This window comes from Pimephales promelas, chromosome 7 (genome assembly GCF_988280905.1).
Source record: "Pimephales promelas chromosome 7, fPimPro1.hap1.1, whole genome shotgun sequence".
Classification (NCBI taxonomy): domain Eukaryota; kingdom Metazoa; phylum Chordata; class Actinopteri; order Cypriniformes; family Leuciscidae; genus Pimephales; species Pimephales promelas.
Window position 1 is genome coordinate 35312339 of NC_142775.1, and position 24784 is coordinate 35337122.

The following is a 24784-nucleotide window of genomic DNA, read 5'->3' on the forward strand; positions in this document are numbered from 1 at the left end:
TTATTGCAGACAATGACTTCAAATTTTAAATTAGTTACATTTATTAGTATTTCTTATGGGCTCAAAATGTCTAAATGGCAAAGCTGTTCAGAGATCATAATGTAAACAAAATCTGAATCATGAAATTCCAAACTGTAATTATAAATTATACTTTATTTGCTCCAATAAGCAGTGAAGAGTTTTTGTTTGAAAATATAATTAAAGTCAGAGTAGTATAAGTCGTTTTGTAGTGTCATGGGCCTTCACATTAGGATAATGCTTTACAATGAACTCTGTTATGCTGCGTTCACACCGAATGCGAATAGCGCGTCAAATTCGCGCCTGACGCGTCTAGTTTGACGCTTGACCACTTTGTGTTAATTCGCTTGTCAAGAGTGAAACTGGCGCTCGTAAAAACAAAAGTTTGAAGCAAAATTTATGCGCGTGACGTATATTTATATAATTGTGTCCACGGGACCCTACGGAGGTGAACCGTTTGGCGAGTTTCACCATTTGCTCGCTCCAGGAGCTGCGCTGGATGACGGCCGCTGTCAGCGGTACTTCCGCCTGTCACGCGGCCAGTTTCAGTTTCCGCATCAGATCGAGGATCACCCTCGCCCTCATCCATCTAATCTAGCTGTCATTTTTTTTTTTTTTTGATGATAAATAGAGCCAGCTTTCAAAATGATTAACCTGTCCTGTGATTATTATTTTTTATTTTTCTCTCTCACGTCCAGACACGAACTTATGCACATATATGTTGATTGTCTTACATCATAATACTATTTCATATAATCTAGATATGGAATGAATAACATTCAATACAAAATTAACATGTCTCGTATATAGAAATAATGTTTTAAGTGATAAAATATTTGCTTTGTTGTGCATAATCCCACCATGCATTTAGTCATATTAACAAAATAATTTATTGAAGCATCCAGACACTTCACCAGGTGAGCAAGCAGCTAGGCTCCTGATTGGTTAACGCGGCGCGAATTCACGCCAAAGGCAGTGGTGGAGGAAGTACTGAATCTCAGTACTTAAGTAAAAGTACAAATACCCAGATAAATATTTACTTTAGTAAAAGTAGAAGTAACACAATGACAACCATACTTAAGTAAAAAGTAAAAAGTACTTTATTTTAAATGTACTTTAAGTATTAAAAGTAAAAGTACTTGCATAACAATTTATTATCTTAATGTCTATTTTCTAATGATTAATAAAACATTTAATTCTAACTCATTCAACCTAATAGCCTACTCCTATAATGATGTTCAATAATGATGGAAAAAAAATGTCACCATTTCTGAAACAAGCTTGCAATTAGGCAATATCATGCTTATCCTTACTATATGTTAATAACTATGTTTGGCAGTAAACGCGATTCATTTATGGTGTAATTCTGAACCTCTTGGCTTGCCATAATCCTAACCAAACCAAACATATATTACACACGGTGTGTTTCCTATGCACGTAAAAACAAATTTTCGCGTATGAGTTGCATGATAAACATACTGCGTGTTAGACGCATTTAGTGTGACCGGGTTGATATACTGTATCTATGGCAACCAAACGTCACTGGTGAGACAAACGTGCAACGAACGGACGGTCAGATTACGTTTTGGCAGGGGAAAAACTGATCAGAAAATGTAACGAAAATGTAACAGAAGTTGTAGAAATGTAGTGGAGTAGAAAGTATAATAATTGCTGCAAAATGTAACGAAGTAAAAGTAAAAAGTAGGCACTATTTATTGTACTTAAGTAAAGTAAAGATACGTGAAAAATGTACTTAAGTAAAGTAACGAAGTATTTGTACTTCGTTACATTCCACCACTGGCCAAAGGTCGGTTTTTTCAACTCGGGAGACGCGAATTCTCGTCATACGCGTGAATGCACAAATGGCACTAATTAAATCATTCGCACGTAATGCGCCAGACGCTCAATCCGCGCGAAACGAGGCGTGTTCGCGTCTTCCGTGCCGCACTCCACGCCTCATTCGCGCCGCAGGAATTTTTTTTACGCGCGTAACGTGTCTTTGCATTGACTTAACATTGAAATCATTCGTGCCTGACGCGCTATTCGCGTTCGGTGTGAACGTAGCATTAGAGAGCTTCATATGGCAATTGAATAAAACGTGTATTCGGCTGTTGAATAATATGTTGATTCTTGTTTTATTACGAACAGTCGCATTCTCTTTTTGCCAGCAAACTCTCCTCTTTTCAGGTTTAAAAAACAAACAAACTTCCCCGAAGGTTCAAGATTTAGTGTGCTTCACACTTCAAACTAACCTAACCTTCACTTTTCTCAACCATCTCATCAGGTCTATAATATGAACACTTATAATAGGCTTACTATAGTGAATCAGGGTAAGACAAACATGTTTTGGAAGAAGGATTGACGATGTATTGACTGAATTGTTCATTTTGAAGAAAAAAATACATAGTGTACCTTTTAAATGTATTCAAATCCACATGAAATTAAATATAATTGCTACTATTCTAAGGACTTGGCGTGTGCGTTTAGATTTTTTTTAATGATTTATTTTTGTTTGTTTTATCTTTTTATTTTTACCTTTAAATTAGGATAGTAGAGGACTGACAGCAAGCGAAGTGGGAGAGAGAGGGGGACGGGATTGGCACTACATGTCAGAGTAATGCCAACAAGACCTTTTCCATTATTTCATTATTCCATTATTTTTGTCATAAAACTTGTAGAGGATGATGAATTTGATCAGCAGTTTTGTACTGTTGTTCAGGCGTCTTACCTGCAAAACATACCTTTTGTGTTTCAAGATACAGATTTGGAAAGCCGTGAGTAACTATGCCTTTAAAAATATTCTATTTGAAGAAAGAGAAGGCAGGAATACTGCCATTATTTCTTTGACGGCATCTTTTCTTTCAGTTAATCTAGAAGCTCTTGGTATCGTCTCTGTGTCACATCGGCGTACAAAAGCCTCCTCGCTATAGCCTCAAGTCAACACAGCCCTGCATCTCGGCTCTATTATGAGGAATGTTTTAATGAAATGTAGAGTGTTTGTGTTGTGTTTTTCACCTGAGCTCAGGCGGCATCTGTGTCAAGGGGGACTAAAAGCCCGTTGATGTCAATAACTGTATTTTTCCTCCGAGGCAGCTGAAGATGAGGTCTAATCGAATGGATATTAAAGTCACAATAGACTGCTCCTGCTATTATGGCCTGTCAAGCACGGCCCTTTCTCTCAAAGATTAGTTTCTCCTGCTGAATATTTATACACTTACTGTAGGCTTAACCTCAGTCAATGGTGTTTCATTCCTCTTCTATCCTATTCACTACTCTCCTCTTCTTCTCTTTCCCCCCCTCTTGTTCTTACTGCTTCACTCCAGTCATCTAAATAAAGCCACACGGGATACATGATGCCATTATTCAGAGACATTATTTGAGGGCCTATACTTTCTCTTTGATACTTTCAATGCCAGTTATTTTGGTAAAGTGCAATTTTCAAGTGCACTGACTATAGTGAGATAAATGATTGGAAGGAAGTGTGTTTTATTTTTTATTTGTAACGTCCCCACTTATAGAAAACCTCAGGGAATTTTAAAATTGTGTTTTCTAGTCCTGAAAAAAGTCTTGTGAATTCTATAGCTATTGCTTCTGAATAAAGTGAAGCTTGCTAACAAGGCCATAATATGAGAGCGAATTGTTCTTTTGAGTTGATTCTTTTAATTCAAATCAGTTTGAATCAGTCAAGCTGGGTCAATCAGCATGAATATTTCTTCTGTTTTAATTCTGAATCATTTGGGATTCAGTGTGAATTTGATTTCCAGTCTGAATCTTACTCTTTGATACTTTCAATGCTAGTTATTTTGGTAAAGTGCAATTTTCAAGTGCACTGACTATAGTGAGATTAATGATTGTAAGGAAGTGCGTTTTATATTTTATTTGTGATGTCCACTTATAGAAAACCTGGTAGTGTGAGGGAATTTTAAAATTGTGTTTTCTAGTCCTAAAAAAAGTCTTGTGAATTCTAGCTATTGCTCCTGAATGGAGTCAAGCTTGCTAACAAGGCCATAATATGCAAGCGAATTGTTCTTTTGAGTTGATTCTTTTAATTAAAATCAGTTTGAATCAGTCAAGCTGGTTCACGAATCAGCATGAATATTTCTTCTGTTTTAATTCTGAATCATTTGGGATTCAGTCTTTAATTTGATTTCCAGTCTGAATCTTACTCTTTGATACTTTCAATGCTAGTTATTTTGGTAAAGTGCAATTTTCAAGTGCACTGACTATAGTGAGATTAATGATTGGAAGGAAGTGCGTTTTATATTTTATTTGTGACGTCCACTTATAGAAAACCTGGTAGTGTGAGGGAATTTTAAAATTGTGTTTTCTAGTCCTGAAAAAAGTCAAGCTTGCTAACAAGGTTAGCTTGCTAATATGCGAGCGAAATGTTCTTTTAAGTTGATTCTTTTAATTCAAATCAGTTTGAATCAGTCAAGCTGGTTCACGAATCAGCATGAATATTTCTTCTGTTTTAATTCTGAATCATTTGGGATTCAGTGTGAATTTGATTTCCAGTCTGAATCTTACTCTTTGATACTTTCAATGCTAGTTATTTTGGTAAAGTGCAATTTTCAAGTGCACTAACTATAGTGAGATTAATGATTGGAAGGAAGTGTGTTTTATTTTTTTTATTTGTAATGTCCCCACTTATAGAAAACCTGGTAGTGTGAGGGAATTTTAAAATTGTGTTTTCTAGTCCTGAAAAAAGTCAAGCTTGCTAACAAGGTTAGCTTGCTAATATGCGAGCGAAATGTTCTTTTAAGTTGATTCTTTTAATTCAAATCAGTTTGAATCAGTCAAGCTGGTTCACGAATCAGCATGAATATTTCTTCTGCCTTAATTCTGAATCATTTGGGATTCAGTCTGAATTTGATTTTGAATCTGAATCGTACCCTTAATATGAATCTTAATCACTGGACAAGACGTAGAATGTGCTTGTGGGAGCTTTATAGTAACAACTTATGATAATATAGCTGAGCAGTAGGACATAAATTCAAAATGCATGGTTTTATTAAATATGAATAATTGAGCACCAATAATAATTGAGCAGCAAATCAGCATATTAGAATGATGTTTGACGGGTCATGTGACGCTGAAGACTGGAATAATGATGCTGAAAGCATCACAGGACGATAAAATAAATAAAAATGTACTGTATTTTGTGTCAAATAACTGTAGCCTTTGTGAGAATAAGAGACTTTCAGAATCATTTCAAAATCGTACCATCCCCATAGTATAAATGTGTGTTTACATGTACGTCTATGGACTTTTCCATCCACCAGATGAAAATGATGACTTCAATCACTTGTTGAGCATAATTCAATGTGTCATTCACATTGAACAGTCTGTAGCTCTTTGCTAATCACAGTGAATGCTTATTATTGGGGGTTTGTCCAAGTCACAAGATGGAGCAGAAGTACCTGTGATTATGTATTTATCAGACAGCAATAATGGTGATCCTTTCCTCGCTCTTTCCGTCAGGTGTGGCTGTGGCTCAGCAAGCGCAGGGCCAGTCGAGGCGTTTCACCACCATGGATGTTGATGAGGAGGAGAACATGAGTAAGTGCTCATAACTGAACCCCAAACCCTCCATTTCCAGCACACTCCCCTTAACTAATGTGTCATTTAGTGAACAGTATCACGCTAAACGATCCCAGCAGAGATGTTTAAAGTAGTCTTTAGACATGGGCACGATTTTTACATTGAAACGTCAGTCCGTTCAGATCAAATCTTTTTTTTTTTTCAGTTCTTCTATGTTTAGTAATTTTTATTATTGCAGTTGACTCAAATGGTGTAAAATTTGAATTTGAAATTTAAAATGGTGAACAAACATTTAAATTATTTTAAACATATCAGACATACAGTATATAAGATTTACAGGAAAACATTCACATTTTGTTCTGTTGCTCGCTTGTATTGTGTATTGGGTGTTACACCTTCTACCTTTCAAGCATGTCCTATTATAAAATGATTTAAAGTTTCTGCTGCTTTTTGATGTTGCTTCTAAATCTTGTTTAAAGGGATGCTTCACCCAAACATGAATCTTCATTTACTCACATTTAATGAAAGAACAAATGAAGAACATTGGGGTCCAAACTACTCATTGTGCTGACTGACCTTTTTTTTTCCCCCTAATTTTTTTTTCTTTTGTGTTCCACAGAAGAATACATCATAAAACGTCATGACAGTGAGTAAATGATGACAGAATATTTTGTTTTTTTTATTTTTGGGTGAACTATTCCCTTAAGTGCATTTTTTTTTTTTTGCCACAGCAAAATGCAAAGCATGTTATAGATTATAACATTTTAAATTCATTTTTTTATTAATAAATGATCAAAGGTTTAACATAATAAAGCATAAAAAAATCGGCAAGATGATGTGCTAAATAATTGAATATTTTCCAAATTTCTTTACACTTGAATGTGTTCAAAGAAGATCGGGACTCAAGGCTGAAGAAATACACAGTCCCGTTCTTCTTTATTCAGCAGTGCTGTGAATAGAAGATTCTGGGAAGAGTTGTTAACCCAGAGGAAATGTCCCCCTCTATTGTCCCGTCACTCTGTAGCTTGTCTTCAGAGCCACTGACAATGGAGGGACCCGTCATGTATTATGGATCTGTAGCGAAGCGGACTTTCTCATTTAGATTTTCTGCCGATAGGCATATTTGATATCCAAAAGCTTTCTACCTCTGACATTGCAGCTTATTTCTCTATCAGCTTTAGACGTTAGGAGCAGGAAACTACAGGATTTTGGGCCCCCTTTTTTTTAGTAGCCTGTGTTTTCCCATTCTTGTTCTCCATAGGAATATTTACGTTTTTAAGATTTTGACCAATAAGTGCATTCGACTACATCACAGTGCACCAAGTGAGAATCAACATGGTGGCCTTTTTGACATTGCTAATACACACAAAGGGAGCTGGTGCACTTCACTGTTACTGAGCCTTTGTGTAGATAGAAACAGGATCTTTCCTTTAGAGCCATGATGAACTTCAATGTTATTTAAGTTCTCGCAGGTGTTCACTTTTACATTCCTTTAATACTCCGTATATATTTGACTGGTTACACTAAGTATAGTTTTTAGGATGTTATGCTTTTCATTGTGCAGCTGATTGAATTTTCAGTTGAAGGTCTATAATATCTCTATTAAGCTTAAAGCGGTTTAAGTTGCATTGCATTTTTGGGCGTTCTTTGTTAGTGTAACATTGACTATGTTCTAAAAGCTAGTGACCTGCTCTGGGGTCGTCTTCTAAGGCCACATCTTAACGGAAATTTAACCTCAAAAGTTTGAAAGTTAAAAAAAAAAAAAAAAAAAGCAAAATAGTAGATTAGTTTAAATGTTTTGCAGATATAGTTTTTTGTTACTAAATGGATTATAAAAGTACATTTGCAGTGTCCTGCCTAAGGCCGTGTGTCCACCAAAACGTTTTTCCACGCGCCTGGCGTATGTTTTCAATTGTTTTCAATGGAAGCGCTGCGTTTTTTAAACGCCATGTGCGTAACGAGACGCTGAGCGTTTTTTTGTGTGTTTTTTTTCACGCTGAGCGCCTGACGTTTTTTACTGGTCGTCAAGAGTTAAAAAATGTTCAACTTTGGATAAAATGCTGTGCTCATCACTGTCACTTTTTACCCAGCCGTCCAATCACAATGGAGGAGGGCCGGGACTAATACCACACCGACCAACTTTCGCAACATTCTTTCTGTACAACGGCATCAGCTGGCAGAGCTAACCGAACAACATGGATGAAAAATAAATTTTTAGTATGACACAAATTATCTGCGAAATCAGTTACAAGTAAACTGTGCTGTGCATATTCTGTATCATAGCAATGAAACTTCTCAACGGAAAAAAACGCTGCGCTGCCAAAAAGCTCTCAAGTGCCCAAAGCACGGCGTCTTCAGCAGAGCGTCTGGCGTTTTCAGCTGGCTAAAAACGCTTTGGTGGACACACGGCCTAAGATCCTTTAAAGGGCTACCTATATAGGCATCTCACTAGGTTTTGGAAAAGGGCCGTTGTTTTAGCAAGAGTGATTTCCATGCTTAAAACCAGAGTCAATCTGTGTGTGTGATGTGGATAAGTGTATAACAATTTGACACGCATAAGAAGGGTTTTGATTTCCAGATTCTGCTCCGGTATTTTGTATATTTCTCTCTCTCTGTCTCTTTCTTTCTTTTCTTTTTTTCTTTCTCCTCCACGTTCTCTTTCTTGCTCACCCCCCTTCCCCCCTCGCGTTTTCCCTGACACGACTTTCTCTCTTCTCAGATATCTTCATTTTATTTGTCCTTCTGCCTTGCACCCACTCCCTTATCCACCCTGTTGCTCCTCCTGTTTGCAGAGAGCTCTTACTCTGTTCCCCTACTGTTCACGGACGCTATTCTCTCTACCAGAGCACTGAAAGCAGTAACCTAGCGAGCTTTTGCTGAAGGATGTTATAAATGAAAATTTAGCCAAAGTTCCATCAGCTTTGTCAACAGGACATGATGATGTGTGTTTCCTCTGCAAGAGCCTCTTTTATTAAGCGGAAAAGAATTGTGTGACCTGTAAATATCTCATGAAAACATGCCCAGATCCTATTTCACCCCAAAATCGAAATAAAATAAAATTTCGCAATTTTTTTTCCAATAAAATTAAATAAATCAAGCGTAATTTTAAGGCCATTTTTGATTTAGATTATTTTTAAATGTCTTTGCTCATGCGATTTAAATATGCTGCCTTTTTTAATTACAAAAAATTTAATTATTTTTTAATTACAAAAAATATATATATATATATATTTTTTTTTAATTGATATATTATTGAAACCTTCAGATGAGTGAAAAGACATCCATTCCACACAACAACTAATAATTGCTTATGCATTTTTTGAAATTTTGAACTCTGATTTAAATCTTTTAATCGACTGAGATCCTTATTGTGAAAATGTATTTGTTTTTTCTTTTGATTTTGGGTTGAAATATGCTTGAACAGTTTTGTTACAGTAGATAAGACTATGTTCTCAAAGTTGTGTGAAATTCACAGAAGACCACTCTAAAAACTGAACCCATATTTTTTGGTGTTTTATTGCCACTATTTATATGGAGGGACCTGAAAAATTGCATTTGTCACTCAAAAAGAGCCTCATTTAATTAGTTATTAGGCTTTTAAAGCTTTGGTTTCTGTTCTGCATTAGCACATAATTTATCTCCAGTGAGATGATTGATTGACCTGGTACGAGCCATTGCCTGCAAAACTGAATGCTCAAACTGTACTTTAAATTAAACTGATGATTATGATCATTTAGATTTCATACCTCATGGTCTTCCTTAATTATGTTAATTAATCGGAAGGTTTTTTATTCAGTGTCTTCTCCGAAATTCCTCTCTTAAAAAAGTTTCACAAGATTAGTTTAAAAATGCATCATGCTAGCATACCTCGGCACACACAAAAAAAGGAACACACATCACTTGTTCGGTTACAAAGAAAGATAAAGGAATCTATAAATTTTACATTTACAAGATCCTGCAACGAAGGCGTTGTAAGTTACTCTTTCTGGGCACCGCAGGTTCATGCAGCACCGACGTAAAGGAAAACCGCAACCTGGACAACGTCTCTTCTAAGGAGGGAGCTGGCCTGGTGGAGCAGCTCCCCAACGGTAGTGGAGGAGGGGGTCGCAAGCGCCCCCTGGAGGAGGGCAACAATGGCCACGCGCACTCGAAATTCAGACCCAAGAAACGTAAGAAAACTCCCGGGCCGGTTCTGCCCAAGAACGCCCTGATGCAGCTGAACGAGATCAAACCAGGCTTGCAGTACAAGCTCCTCTCGCAGACCGGCCCGGTCCACGCGCCGGTTTTCGTCATGACCGTCGAGGTTAACGGGCAGTTGTTCGAGGGCTCGGGGCCCACAAAGAAAAAGGCCAAGCTGAATGCCGCTGAGAAGGCCCTGCGTTCCTTCGTTCAGTTCCCTAACGCGTCTGAAGCGCACCTGGCCATGGGCCGTACGCTCACCGTCAACACGGATTTCACCTCCGACCAGGCTGACTTCCCTGACATGCTCTTCAACGGGTTTGAGACGCCGGCACCGCCCGAGGAATCGTTTTTTCTGGGCTCCAACGGCAACGGCTCCTTAAACCCGCTGGGAGAGTATCCCGTGCCCCAGGCGCCAGGTACGAACAGCCTAGTTCAGGCGCCCCTGCAACCGCCCTCCTCCTTCGCCTCCTCGGCCAGCGGCAAGAACCCCGTCATGATTCTCAACGAGCTGCGGCCAGGCCTCAAATACGAGTTTGTGTCGGAGAGCGGCGAGAGCCATGCTAAGAACTTTGTGATGTCCGTGACTGTGGACTCGCAGATGTTCGAGGGCTCGGGCCGAAATAAGAAACTCGCTAAAGCCCGGGCGGCCCAGGCGGCTCTGTCTGCGCTCTTCAACATGCAACTGGACCAGACCCCATCTCGCCAGCCCATCCCCAGAGAGGGCCTACAGCTGCACCTGCCACAGGTGAGAGATCCGCACCTCAGACTCAACTGTCTTTCTTTTTTGCCCTGAAGACTAGGGTTGGGTATCGAGAATCGAGTATCGATTGGAACCGGGACTAACTTTTCGTTTTTCCCGGAATCGTTCAAAAGTTAAAATTTCGATTCCTAGTTTCGATATTCACAGTCCGCCGAGCGGAAGAAGAAACCGCTGAACACCAACGAACGAAGAAGCGTCTACCGGAAGTGTTGCAGGGTCCCCGCGGGTCCTTAAAAAGTCTTAAAACGTCTTAAATAAAATTTTCGCTTTTTAAGGCCTGAAAATGTCTTAAAATCTGAAATTTCAGATAAGGAGGTCTTAAATTTCACGTACGGACCTTAAATTTCTTGTCCGACTCGTCATCCGTTTTTTTGTTTTGTTAACAGACTTTTATGGGCATTCATGCTTGGTTGCCAGATTTAAATAATTAAATCCCCAGTCAGAGCTTTTCTGTTAAAAGAACACGTTTTCTACCCGGTCTTGTCAATAGTATCTGGCAACCATGCTCTACACTGCTGAAGAAGCGCTGATGATCTGAAAACAGACAAGTATCTGGAGTTCAGTGATATTCATTTGAGATTATCTACTTGAATTAATTAAAGTGTCATTCAGTTGGTCTTTATTCTGTCACGAGCTGTTTGTGCGACTAAATCTGCGATCAATACAGGCTAATATCCAGCAGTGTTTTTAATGTTGATCATATTATTGCATATTATTGCTGTTTTGCAACGAAAGCCACTGCAGAACTGCAGCAAACAGTGGTGATTCGAATTTGTGAGATTCAATGACCCGTTCATCGAAACAAGGAATCGGAATCAGAATCGTTCAAATTCAAACGATACCCAACCCTACTGAAGACTATATGCTACACAATGATTGATTTATTTTAAAGGGATACTCTAACCCAAAAATGAAAATTCGGTCATCATTTACTCACCCTCAAGTTGTTGCAAACCTGTATGAGTTTCTTTCTTCTGCTGTACACAAAGGAAGATATTTTGAAGGGATAGTTCACCCAAAAATGAAAGTTCTGTCAGTATTCACTCACCCTCATGTTGTTCCAATCCCGTAAGACCTTCGTTCATCTTCGGAACACGAACTTGGGAAGATATTTTTGATGAAATCTGAGAGCTGGATCACTCCTCCATACTAGTCCATAGGCTTCTTGAGGAATTGAATCTTGCTGGGCTCAAAGTTATTAAAGACATCGTTAAAATAGTCCAAGTGACTACAGTGGCTCAATCTCAAGTTTATCAAACGACGAGAATACTTTTTGTGCGCAAAAAAACAACAAAAATAATGACTTTTTTTAACTATTCATTTCCTTCTCTCTCTCTCTGCCTCGAGTCAGGTTACTAGTTTAACAGCATATGTTCTGTTGTTGTACGTCACACGCATCACACACATGACCAGCGTCGGCCAACAGTGAGCCTCTGTGTGACGTAGCTCTACGCTATCACGCTACGTTAACCTACTAGAGGCTCATAGAGAAGGAAGTGAATAGTTGAAATAAAGTCGTTATTTTTGTTTGATTTTGCGCACAAAAAGTATTGTCGCTTGATAAAGTTAAGATTGAGCCACTGAAGTAACTTGGAGTATTTTAACGATGTCTTTAATAACTTTTCGAGGCCGGCAAGTTTCAATTCCTCAAGAAGCCTATTGACTAGTATGCAGGAGTGATCCGGCTCTCAGATTTCATTAAAAATATCTTAATTCGTGTTCCGAAGATGAACAAAGCTCTTCCGGGGTTGGAACAACATGAGGGTGAGTAAATCCTGACAGGATTTTCATTTTTGGGTGAACTAACCCTTTAAAGAACGATTGGAGCTTTGGCACCATTGTATTTTTTTTTTTTCTACTATGGAAGTCAATGGTGCCAAACAACTGTTTGGTTCTAATCGTTCTTCAAAATATCTTCCTTTGTGTTCAGCAGATGAAATAAACTAATACAGGTTTGCAACAACTTGAGGGTGAGTAAATGATGATTTTTGGGTGGAGTATCCCTTAAAGGGGTTGTTCGTGCAGAGCATGTTGTTGTGTTCAAATCGCTAGATGATGAACTATGAACAACATTGAAACACAATGCGACAGGCATATACATGAGGGTTGGATTCTAACATTAAAAACAGCACGACAGGCACATCTATGTGTCATAAACGGCCTTTAACCCCTTTTTTATTCAATCTTTTTGAACAATACTTTATTTATAACTCACTATGCAGCAGTATAGTAATGGTTTATTTATACCCTAGAGATAGGCAGGCCTAAACTAGTAAAGAAATATTGTATGAGAAGAAAATTGCATTATTTATAGTTTAATAAAAGTTATAGAAAATGTTCCCAAGCACTCTGCAGAAACTTTAATGTTGAATCTCAGTTAAACCTTTTCTTGTTCTGTGGATTCCTTTAACACACACATCAGACTGTCTGATAAAGTCGTGATTTTATCTGATGTGTAAAAATCTGATAAATAAAAGACTGGTCTTTCACATCTCAGAATGTTTAATCTAAGTTTCTGATCCATTTAAGTTTATCGGAGATCATCGTCTAAGCCTTTATGTCGGGATGCACAAAGCAGGCCCATGTTCATTAGGAACAAAGCCTAATGGATATGAAGATGGGCTCTGTATGTAGCTAAAATAACTTTTCTTTTAACCCTTATATATAATATTTATTTATAATAATATTTATTTATATATATATATATATATATATAAATTATTATTTATATATAAATATATATGACATGAAAGGGTTTTTATATATTAATTTAGTTTTTGCTTTGTCATTATATGTACCTATATAACATAATTTATCTACATACATTTTAATATATATTTTTAAATTACCATGTTGAGACTGAGCATTTTTGAGTTTTTCAAACAAAAAAAATCTAAAATGATGCATTTAATTGGCCCGAATGATTCATTTAAAATCTAATTTCCAGCTCCTAATGACATTGTAACTTTGAACCTTTAAGTAATTAAATTGGACCTTTAAATAAAAAGCGCATTGAAGCATTATGGTATTCGCAATGTTTCTTAATGCCGTGTCTCTAGCAGAGTATTGTGATTATGTCATGCATATTCAATATATTGCTCACCCCTACCAGTGAAACAACACAGTGAGCCGAAATGACCAACGATTGGCGTTTGTGTGAGAAGACGTCTATTTACACATTTCTAAAATCCTCTCTTAATCCTGCTTATGAGATAAGGCCAGGCCTGGAAGCGACCCAATCTTAATTAACATCTTCCTCTGAACCGTGTCAAAACAAGAACATTTTGTTTCAGCCTGCCCACTACCTGTCCACTAAAGAGCAGTCCTGTCAGCCGCTTGTTTTGTCTCTGATGCTGATTGCTCTTGGGCCGTCTGTCTCTGTGACACATACAGCACCATGAATGCAAGACCCCATTATCCATTCCTAATCTGATACCCACAAATTTAACATGCTGTCAATATGAGACCAGAGGCCGGATAGGTGTATTTGTTTCAACCAGATGGCAAGAGGTTAAATAGACTCTCGTCATGGGACAACTGATCGCTTTAGTTTTTCCTTCACTCATGTGGCGATACGTACCGACCTTACATCAATGATGGAAGGTTGAAGAATACTATAGGCCATAATGGCCGTCTTAATTAGGAGCAAAGATTAATGGGAACAAAGATTGGCTCTAACACATTGGAGTGGATTGTAGGATTTAGCTAAAAAAATATATATATATATATTTTTTTTTTTTGTCGATATTCTATCATAAATGGACATTATGATACCATTACTTATTATTTTAAATATATTTAAATGTATTTTTTTAATTTATATATTTAGTATTTTACATTTATATAGCATTTGGTAGCTTAATAAATTGCAAAAGGCCACGTCGTCATGATTATTTCACTATTAATGTAGCATTTCTATTGAAAACATTCTCAAGAATGTTATTTGTTGTTAAAATGTTTTTTTTTATCTCTGCGTTAGCCTCCTTTTTTCCACTTTCTTAGTTTCCTAGACTGCTCTCCTGTGTAATCTGTCAGCGTCTAGTTGGCCAGCGAGTTTCCAGTCATCTGTCCCCAGGCGCTAATGGGAAATGAAAGCAAATAAAGATGATGTTGGAAACTAGTGTGTTTTATCATAAGAATAAAACACAGCCTTCTGTTCGCTGGGAGATTTCTCTGTCTCCTGATAATGTATTGGGATGCTCCGCTTTAAAACTCCCATTAGCCGTCTCCGACTGAGTGACTCAGCGAAGTATTTGGGAAGCAGTGTTAGACTAATGTCTCTAATTCGTGCCCATTCGGCCATTGATTTTTCCTTGGCATAATCATTTTCCAGCATATTAAGGAATGTGAAGTGGAGGGCACTGTTAGTGGAAAGGAATCACCGAGGTGCCTGAAGGGCTTCGATGAAATATTGATATTATATTGCAGCAGCAGTAGGTGAATCTGAGGTCTACGGTAAATTCTGCTTTACAGTCATCCGTAGAGGGAAGGGTCAGTTGAATGGGATAGGCTTGTTCCATTACAAATCAGTATAATTGTATAGACTATTTTGTGTTGAAACTATGCTTTTCATCTTAAAGGACAACTCCGGCGCAAAATGAACCGTTGGTCTAATAATGCATTGGTACCGACTGTAAAGAGTTTTATCTCGAAAAACTGTTTAGCTTATAATGCTAGTATTATAGGGCATAGAATAAGTTAAAAGAAATCACTAGTTAATACCACTAACAAGGTTAAAAAATAAACCCTACATGAGGGTCCCTACATGCAAAACAAAGCATTGAGAACTTTGTAAGTGTACAGACAGTTTAATAAGATGATACTTTATAAAGACAATACACTTTGCATACAAGCGCAGGAGCCATCTTGGAAAACATTCTCGACCAGTCAAACCATTGGAGTCTCATATACTTTTTCTTGTAGTTAGTCACCCATATATTTTAATAAACAGATATAATTCATGCATTTCCATGTAATTAGATTTCACAAACGTAATTCCGATCGACCAGCTCATTTAGCACGGCATTCGGGGTTCGACTGGTCGAGACTGTTTTCCAAGATGGCTCCTGCCTGTATGCGCGAAGCGTATTGTCTTTATCAAGTATCTTCTTATTAAACTGTCTGTAAGTTCTCAATGCTTTGTTGGGCATGTTGGGCATGTTAGTGGTATTACCTAGCGATTTCTTTTTACTTATTCTATGCCCTGTATACTAGCGTTATAAGCTAAACAGTTTTTGGAGATAAACTCTTTACATTCGATTATCATGAAAACAAATCCCAGAGAACGGTGGCCTCTGTACCAATCTGTTATTAGACCAAAGGTTCATTTTGCGCAGGAGTTGTACTTTAAATATTTCTGAGAGGAAAATCATATTCAAATCTTGATTTTGTCCATCAGGAATTGATTGGATCATGAGAAGTGTGTATTACATGTCGAAGGGAAGAGGATAAAAAGGGCGAGGATGACTTTTATGACTTAATGTAGAATTTAGTCATGAAATCTGTACTGTTTTCGGTAGCACTTTATTTTACAGCCCTGTTCCTCATGTACTTACTACTTACTACAGTATCTGGGTAATAACAAGGCACTAATCCTGAAACTACCCCTAAACTTAACCTTAACCCATGTAATATATTACCCAGTACCAGTGGTGGAGGAAGTACTGAATCTTAGTACTCAAGTAAAAGTACAAATACCCAGATAAATATTTACTTTAGTAAAAGTAGAAGTAACACAATGACAACCATACTTAAGTAAAAAGTCAAAAGTACTTTATTTTAAATGTACTTTAAGTATTAAAAGTAAAAGTACTTGCATAACAATTTATTATCTTAATGTCTATTTTCTAATGAATAATAAAACATTTAATTCTAACTCATTCAACCTAATAGCCTACTCCTATAATGATGTTCAATAATGATGGAAAAAAAATGTCACCATTTCTGAAACAAGCTTGCAATTAGGCAATATCATGCTTATCCTTACTATACGTTAATAACTATGTTTGGCAGTAAACGCGATTCATTTATGGTGTAATTCTGAACCTCTGTCTTGGCTTGCCATAATCCTAACCAAACCAAACATATATTACACACGGTGTGTTTCCTATGCACGTAAAAACAAATTTTCGCGTACATGAGTTGCATGATAAACACTGCGTGTGAGACGCATTTAGTGTGACCGGGTTGATACTGTATCTATGGCAACCAAACGTCACTGTTGAGACAAACGTGCAACGAACGGACGGTCAAGATTACGTTTTAGCAGGGGAAAAACTGATCAGAAAATGTAACGAAAATGTAACAGAAGTTGTAGAAATGTAGTGGAGTAGAAAGTAGAATAATTGCTGCAAAATGTAACGAAGTAAAAGTAAAAAGTAGGCACTATTTATTGTACTTAGGTAAAGTAAAGATCCGTGAAAAATGTACTTAAGTAAAGTAACGAAGTATTTGTACTTCGTTACATTCCACCACTGCCCAGTACTTTCTTAGGCAAGTACATGTAAGTGCACGTACTGTACAATAAAGTGCAGCCCTGTTTTCAGTATTGCATGTCTGCCTGTAGCGGATGTGTGTTGATGTATTACTGATGTTAGCATTGAAGTGTGACACCTGTGTGTTCTTTACCAGGTTCTTGCAGATGCCGTTTCTCGTCTGGTAGTGGACAAATTCAGCGAGCTCACGGACAACTTCACGTCTCCACACGCACGGCGGAAAGTTCTGGCGGGTGTTGTCATGACAACAGGTAGAGTTCTGCCTAAGAATTGGAACTGAGAACAAGTTCTTATACAGAAATGGTCCCATTTTAAATAATATTTTTTTTTAAAACACTGAATATCTGCATTTTGCCTCCAAACTGCTCTAAGACAGTTCTTTTACAAGTAATCCATCAAAAAATCTCAAACTCATTAGTAATCGTTATGAATCAGCCTAATGAATTACTTACTGACTGCTTTAATGGTGTTCCATGTACTTGAAATGGTCTACTTTTACTAATACTAAATAATCAGAAAAGATATTCCTAGACGTAAGTGAAATAGTTTTCACGTGTGAGTGTTGTGTGATTTTTGTTGGTTCAGTTGTCAGTCCTGGCATGTTTCCACCTGTTTTGAACGCAGGCACTGATGTCAAGGACGCTCAGGTCATCTGCGTCTCCACGGGAACCAAGTGTATAAACGGCGAGTATATGAGCGACCGTGGCCTGGCGCTCAACGACTGTCACGCTGAAATCATTGCTCGTCGCTCCCTGATCAGGTATCTCTACATGCAGCTGGACCACTTCTTAAGGTGAGACGCCGCCAATGTCTCTGTACGTCTCGTTTGTCATCATAGCATGATGGATGATGTTTAGTCTAGCAGAAAGGGAAATTAAACTCATAAACAGGTTTTAATTGAACATTTTGTTATTGTTTTAGATAGAGATGCAGACTGAATAGTGATTAATCATGACATGGGCTTTTGCAATTTATGAAACACCAAATGCCATATAAATGTTAAATATAAAAATATAATATAAACTTATATATTTAAAATATAACAATATATTCATAATAATGAAATGTTAGTATTGATATGTGCATATGAAGAGTTTGGTTCCAAAACGCGATAAACGCCATTTTTAAAAAAAATGAGTTACTGCAAAAATCGGACTTTTCAATACCGACCAGATACAAAACAATGTTTAATTTTACGTAAAATGGGATATCTGCCGTGTTATTATGTAATGTTTTCTCCCTTTCTTTCCAAACCGCGACAAACGCCAGTCTCCCTTTTCTGCAAAATGCCACATATCCGCTAAACCAATCACAACGCACCATTCCACGCAATGTAAACAGTAACGGCAGCGCTTTAACTAACCCGGCTTCCTAGGTTTTCTCTATTGTGTCCTTTCGATCAACAAACAAACAAAGAAATGAATAATTTTGACAGCATTGGTGAACCTGCGGAGGGTAAGGCATCCTGCATGGGTAAACGTGACATCGACATCGAATCATTTACGTGAGGAAGAAGATGGACTCGGAAGGAGGAAATGCCGGCTGTTGCTTGTTCTCACACGACAGCATCAAACTTCTGTCACGCTGACACACTGACCCCCAGAGGATCTTTTGGAAAACTTTCAGTTGTTTTATTCAAAGTCAACGAAAACCGAGCAGGACCAAGCCAGTTTACAGCTGATCGCCGTCAAAAAAGTTTGACAACAGCGATATGCATAACGTTAGATCATGCTTAATAAATCATAATTCATGATGATGTGCTCGTCTTAGTTAATGTTTTAATTAAGGTTTTGTTCATCCATGAAGTCATGAATGAAAAACGTTGAACTGTTAAAAAAAAAAAACTTGATAGTTCCTGATGATATTAATATGAATTAATGCATAATTCATTTATCCATGAATTCATAATTCATGACATGAACCCTTAAAGTGTTACCGAATATTGTTATATTAAAGCAATGGATTTATAGTATGCACAAGAAATTCAATGTCTATAAAATTTTATTTTTATTAATTGCATTTTGAAAAAATTATTATTGGATTTATTGCATTTTGGGGAAAAAACGATCTGTTTTTATAATAAATCTTTGGAAATCAAAACCTGGATTTCATTTTTTAATGTTATTATAACCTACAAATGCTATGTGAAAATTTGAAACCGAAAATAGTGGTTTTCATCTTCCCATTTTCTTGCTAAAGAAAACACAGTTTTACTCAAATTCATCAAAATGGATTTATAGCAGTTTGGAACCATACTCTTCATATATATATATATATATATATATATATATATATATATATATATATATATATATATATATGATATATGTGAGATATATATCTTATATACTGACCACACCTTTAAATGTTTAGAATCTTGCAGTCACAATAGGTCAAAATAATTGCAATATGGTCATGCAAGCATTGTATGTCTTTGTACATGACAAAAAAAACCTCAAAATGTGATTTTTCTATTGTTTCTCTCTGAATTTAGCAACAATAAAGAGGATCACCAAAAGTCCATATTCATGCAGTGTGACAAACGTGGCTTCCGGCTGAAAGACAACGTCCAGTTTCATCTTTACATCAGCACATCGCCCTGTGGAGACGCTCGGATCTTCTCTCCGCACGAGGCGGGCGTAGAGGGTGAAACTTAGTCTTTATTCAATCAAACTGTTGAGGACGTTAGTTTACTCAAACACTTGTTAGAAATAAATGATCAAAACTGAATAGTTGTTCAATTAAGATCGGGATGGGCCCTCTTACGATCAGGTCGCATTTCATTATAATTTCACTTGACTGTCTGACTGCATTTCAAAAACAAATTTCATCAGTGTTTTTAATTAGCTGGCTTTGTCGACGACTCTTGTGAACTGATTAATTCTGCTCTTGAGTGTTGCATTATAGACCATAAAATTATTCAGCTGAAGCAAAACAAACAATTACTCTTCTTTAACTTATTGTTTGATTAAATTAGTTGATTAGTTGAAGTAGATTAACGTTTTCAGAAACATTGCATGGAAGTGTCCCTCTTTCTTTTAAAATGTTTGTTTAACTCTGTTCTCCTCAGACCAGGGAGACAGACACCCCAACAGGAAGGCCAGGGGCCAACTGAGAACCAAGATCGAGTCTGGAGAGGGAACCATCCCGGTGCGCACGAGTAACACCATACAGACATGGGACGGAGTTCTGCAGGGGGAGCGGCTGCTTACGATGTCATGCAGTGACAAAATCGCAAGGTAGTAAACATAGCATGTAAACACACATGTACATATGAGCCTTGCTGTAAAACCCAGTGAGCTGATTAACTGATGTTCAGGAACAACACTAATCCCAGCGGCTCAGTAATGTTTTGCACTTAATGTCATTAAGTGGTGTCATCAAGAGTTCTTACATTATAGCTAATTAGTAAAAGAAAAAAAGAACATTAGTAAATGTATTAACTAACATGAACTAACCATGAGCAATACATTTGTTACAGTATTTGTTAATCTTTGTTGATGTTAGTTAATAAAAATAAAGCTGTTCATTGTTTGTTCATGTTAGTTCACAGCGCATTAACTAATGTTAACAAGATTTTAATAAAGTATTAGTAAATATTGAAATTAACGTTTACAAAGATTAATAAATGCTGTATAAGTGTTGTTCATTATTAGTTCATGCTAACTAATGTAGTTAAATAATGTTAACTAATGAACCTTATTGTAAAGTGTTACCAAAAAAAACTGTATATTATTGAGGTATCATTATTTTTAAAATGTCATATTTGTATATTATTATTTTCCAAAAGATCTTATTTAATACGCTTACATTTTTCAGTGTAAATGATTTAATTTAATTTAATTTAATTTCAGTTTAAGAATTTGAAATAAAAGATGAAGCATATACAGTATTTAATAAAATTAGGGGGGAAATGCCCCTTATAAAGGTTAAAAAAAATCTGATAAAATTAACAGTGAAGCCTTTGTTTAGGCTTTTAAAGTCCCTGTGAAATCAAAATTGAACCTATTTACTTTGTTAGCGCATATTACTAGTCTTGTGGTGAACAATTAATCCGTGCAAGTGAATATATATTAAAAAAATGTTTTACCTTTTTATTAATCTTTAATCAAAATCTGAAAAGTTACTTCCGGTCTGGAACAGTTTCTTTTTCTGATGACGTAGGTTTCACAGTTTGGGTGGGGAAACGCTTAACCACTCCCCTCAAACCGTTAGTTTGCTATGAGCGAGAGATGAAGAGGAGGAGCGCTAGAGTAAAACCCTGCCCTCTGTTCAATATTCCGTTTCACTTGGAAATACGTCACAGGACTGGAGAAAAATCGTTTGCAACTTCCGGTTCACGGGGACTTTAAGGATATGTAATTTTGCCAAAATAACCTTTATTTAAAAAAAATATATATTTTAAAGCAGCCTAATTCAGTGTGATATGTTACCTTATCATCATGCTTAACACATGATGGTGAAGATCAGGTGCAGATATCTAAATCAGAGAATATCGTGTTTGAGCAGTTGGCCTGTAGATGATTCATTTTTAACAGTGTATTCAGGTGAAGTCTCTAGCACACAAGCCCTAGAGCCCCCATTAAAGTTCAGGTACAAGTCAATGCACAGACTTCCTTTGTTCAATTTGCACACTGAACATGGGTTGGAGTTCCTAATTTTGAACTCTCAAAGTGCTCTAGATTAATGAATCTAGACCCGGACACACCTCGAGGGTACCACAGTCCACCAACGCAAATAATGTGGGAAAGACAATATATGATAGCCTTGCAAAATTAAAAATCAAATTATCTTACTATTAAAACACGCGCTTTAACCAGGAAAAACCCTGGGATAAAATCAGATCCCGGTATGTTACATGGATTACGGTAATAATCCATATACACTGCTTTTTTTCCTTTCTTTTGCTATTTTACAAAAGAAAATATTCCAACTCGCTTCACTAAGCTCATCACAATGCATTCTGGGGTGTCCTTGTCTGTATAGGATGTAATGTTGCATTCAAATTTGGCCATAATGAGCATAAATTCCTGCCTACCTTTGCTTCTATTATATCTATGTTAGAAGTTGCTGCCTAGTTAAGCAGTTCACTAAGTTTTGGAGTGATGGTATTGTCAGCCCTCTTCATTAGAATAATAGACGGCTCAGCAAAAGCAGTAGTCTGGAACCTTCTGGTTAATCTCACTGCACTGGCTAGACGCTGTACCTGTCACCGTTGGGAAGAGAACAAGGGCTTTGTGAATTTAATTGCTCGTTGGCTATTACCGGACTTCATAATTGACAGGGAAAGAGGTGCATGGGTTCAACATTACTATAACCCTAGTTAAATAAAGAAGACAGTATTATCGGAGTACGAGGGAGCGTTCATTTATCCTGTGGGGTCAGTGTGGCGATGTGCGTGTCCCGGCCGCCCAGCAGCTGTGAGTGAAGAGATAAGAACATGTCATAGACAGCTGTGACCAGAGAGCACAGGTCCTGTCTCTGCTAATGTGAGAGAACTCAATGTGCATCTCCACCACATACACCCCCCCCCCCCCCCCCTTTTTGATAAAATAAAATGCAATATTCAAACTTAAATGGTTGTACTGTAATTCAAGAATGCTTTGGAATATATTCCCATGTTTGGTCTTGCTTTAAAGAAAACTCAGCAGAATATTACTGAAGTGAAAACACTTCAAAAAATGAAGGTAGGAGAAAGTTATGGAAGTTTAAATTTACTGTAAATCAAATATACTGTACTATATATATTTTTTATTTTATAGAAAATAAATATTTTACATAATAGTTTTAACTCTAAAATTGCTATAAAATCAAAGCCATAAATCTAACCAAGTTATGTTCCACATTTGAAGTTGATATCACAAAAATTGAAGTTCCCATGAGATTTTATTTAGGCGTAGTACCAAAAATAGCCACCAGGTGCCATTGAATTCCATTTAAGTTAGTTGTATACATTCTGCCTCAACAAATTAATACATTTCTGTCCAAATATCAATTCTGGCACAAAATTTGGAACCTTGAGCCACAGACTTTTCTGACAATATGCGTTTTGTCAAGATTAGAAAAGGTTTTGATAATAAATTATGAAATATAATGATGCCCAGAAGGGGCAGAGCCTGATAAAATAATTAAGCATGAAAACCCAAAGTTTCAATTATTTAAGGTTTTTATGATAACGCAATGTTCAATTATAAAACAGTTTTCTCAGGATGAATTCTGAGTTTGTAAGCTTTTAAATGATACCTAATTTATGATAACTACTAAAATTTGTGATATAATAAAAAAAGGCGATAACAAAACATTTTAGATTTTAGAGGATAATAGATATATTATAATTTTTTAGAGGATCATATTATATATATATATTTTTTTTTTTAAAATACTAGATTATATGTTTTATTATCAACTTTTAGCATGAAAACCCAAAGTTTCAATTATTAAAGGTGTGTGCGTCAACTTTTTGTGACAAAGATCAAAACCTCTTATAGTGCAGATTTATTTGGGGAAAATAATGTGTTAAAATCATTACCACACAATGCCCTGGCCCAGACCTGTACATCATCTTAAATTACATGCACTTTAGTTATGGACATGATGCAGGGCAACAACTGACTGTCATGAACCCTATTATAATGCATTTAAAATGCCACTAAAATTCCCCTCTGTGTTTTTGTCTATTTATATCACATGGTTTAGCAATATCACACAATATTGTCTGTTGTTGCTCACTTTCACCAATGAAAATAGTTCCAAACAAAGCCACAGCAGAACTGTTGAACGTCTCTGAGCAACACAGCAGTGTTTCACAATTGGGTTCATAGTCATTATTCAAATTAGGTGAGCAGTGGATTCAATGACACTTTCATAAAGACGGCCACTTGCTTCGTTCCTGAATGAATCAGCCGTTGGAATGAATTGGTTGAATAAGGCCACAGTAAGAATAAGGCCACATATACATAACATGGTTCAAGTAATGGAAATGTAATGGAAAAATTCACATGGATTCCCATATCCTCACTCATATGTGGAACATCCTTTTTAACCTAAGCTTTTCCGGGTTAGTGCGTCTACCTTGGGTCGTTTCTCCAAAAGTATAGTGTAAATACAGGATATGGGACACTTTTGAAATATGTAAGAAGAAAAAAAAAGCAGTTGTATGGCACTTTATAACCCTATATTTTTTTTTTTCCGTTTGTATTACTAAAGGAGATAATGACAAAATATGCTATTCACTGAAGATTGTGTTTATAGAGCTTTTTAATGAAAAAAAAAAAAAACATTTAACAACAATGTTGATGGCCCTGGGTTAACCTTAAAACACGCATGTATTAATGTCTATATACAAATGCATCAGTTGAAGTATCGAACTATAGAGAGACAATAAACCTTCATGTTTTCAGTATCTGTTTGATACTGTATTTGCTGATTCAGTTTATTGCTTTGGTTTTTAGAGGAAAGCGGTATTTAGTGAGGGCTGGGCTAGTTTATGTGTTGCTCAGGGACGGTCTGACACACTCACACACAGCAGAACTGATGTTCACAGCTCACACTCAAGGAAAAGCAGCCCATCTGCTGAGATGAATGAGCGTGTGGTGTTGATAGAACGCTGTGTCTCCTCCGTCAGGGCCTGTACCTGCTCTGCTAGACACATGACCGGGTGTGAGGCTCAAACCGGGGCACAATGACTGCAGGGGAAGTGTGTTCCTGTGAATTTTTAATGGAAGGTGCTGATCCAGTCATGTCTGAAATAAGAATAACAGTAGCTCCAAAACAGGCAGAATGGCTTTTT

At 36.8% G+C, this 24784-nt stretch overlaps 1 protein-coding gene across 3 annotated transcripts in view; it reads left to right on the forward strand.

Annotated features, from left to right (window-relative positions):
* Positions 1-24784, forward strand: part of adarb1b (adenosine deaminase RNA specific B1b) — a 178178-nt gene that overhangs the window by 147411 nt on the left and 5983 nt on the right. For 2 of the 3 annotated variants that reach the window (XM_089133390.1, XM_039683310.2), the window contains exons 4-10: positions 5500-5577; positions 6179-6205; positions 9558-10486; positions 17132-17246; positions 17620-17788; positions 19490-19641; positions 20066-20234. In XM_089133390.1, coding sequence (XP_088989516.1) covers positions 5550-5577; positions 6179-6205; positions 9558-10486; positions 17132-17246; positions 17620-17788; positions 19490-19641; positions 20066-20234 — 1589 coding nt within the window. In that variant the 5' untranslated portion in view covers positions 5500-5549. The remainder of the gene's footprint in view (positions 1-5499; positions 5578-6178; positions 6206-9557; positions 10487-17131; positions 17247-17619; positions 17789-19489; positions 19642-20065; positions 20235-24784) is intronic. The other variant, XM_089133391.1, reaches the window with a different exon arrangement.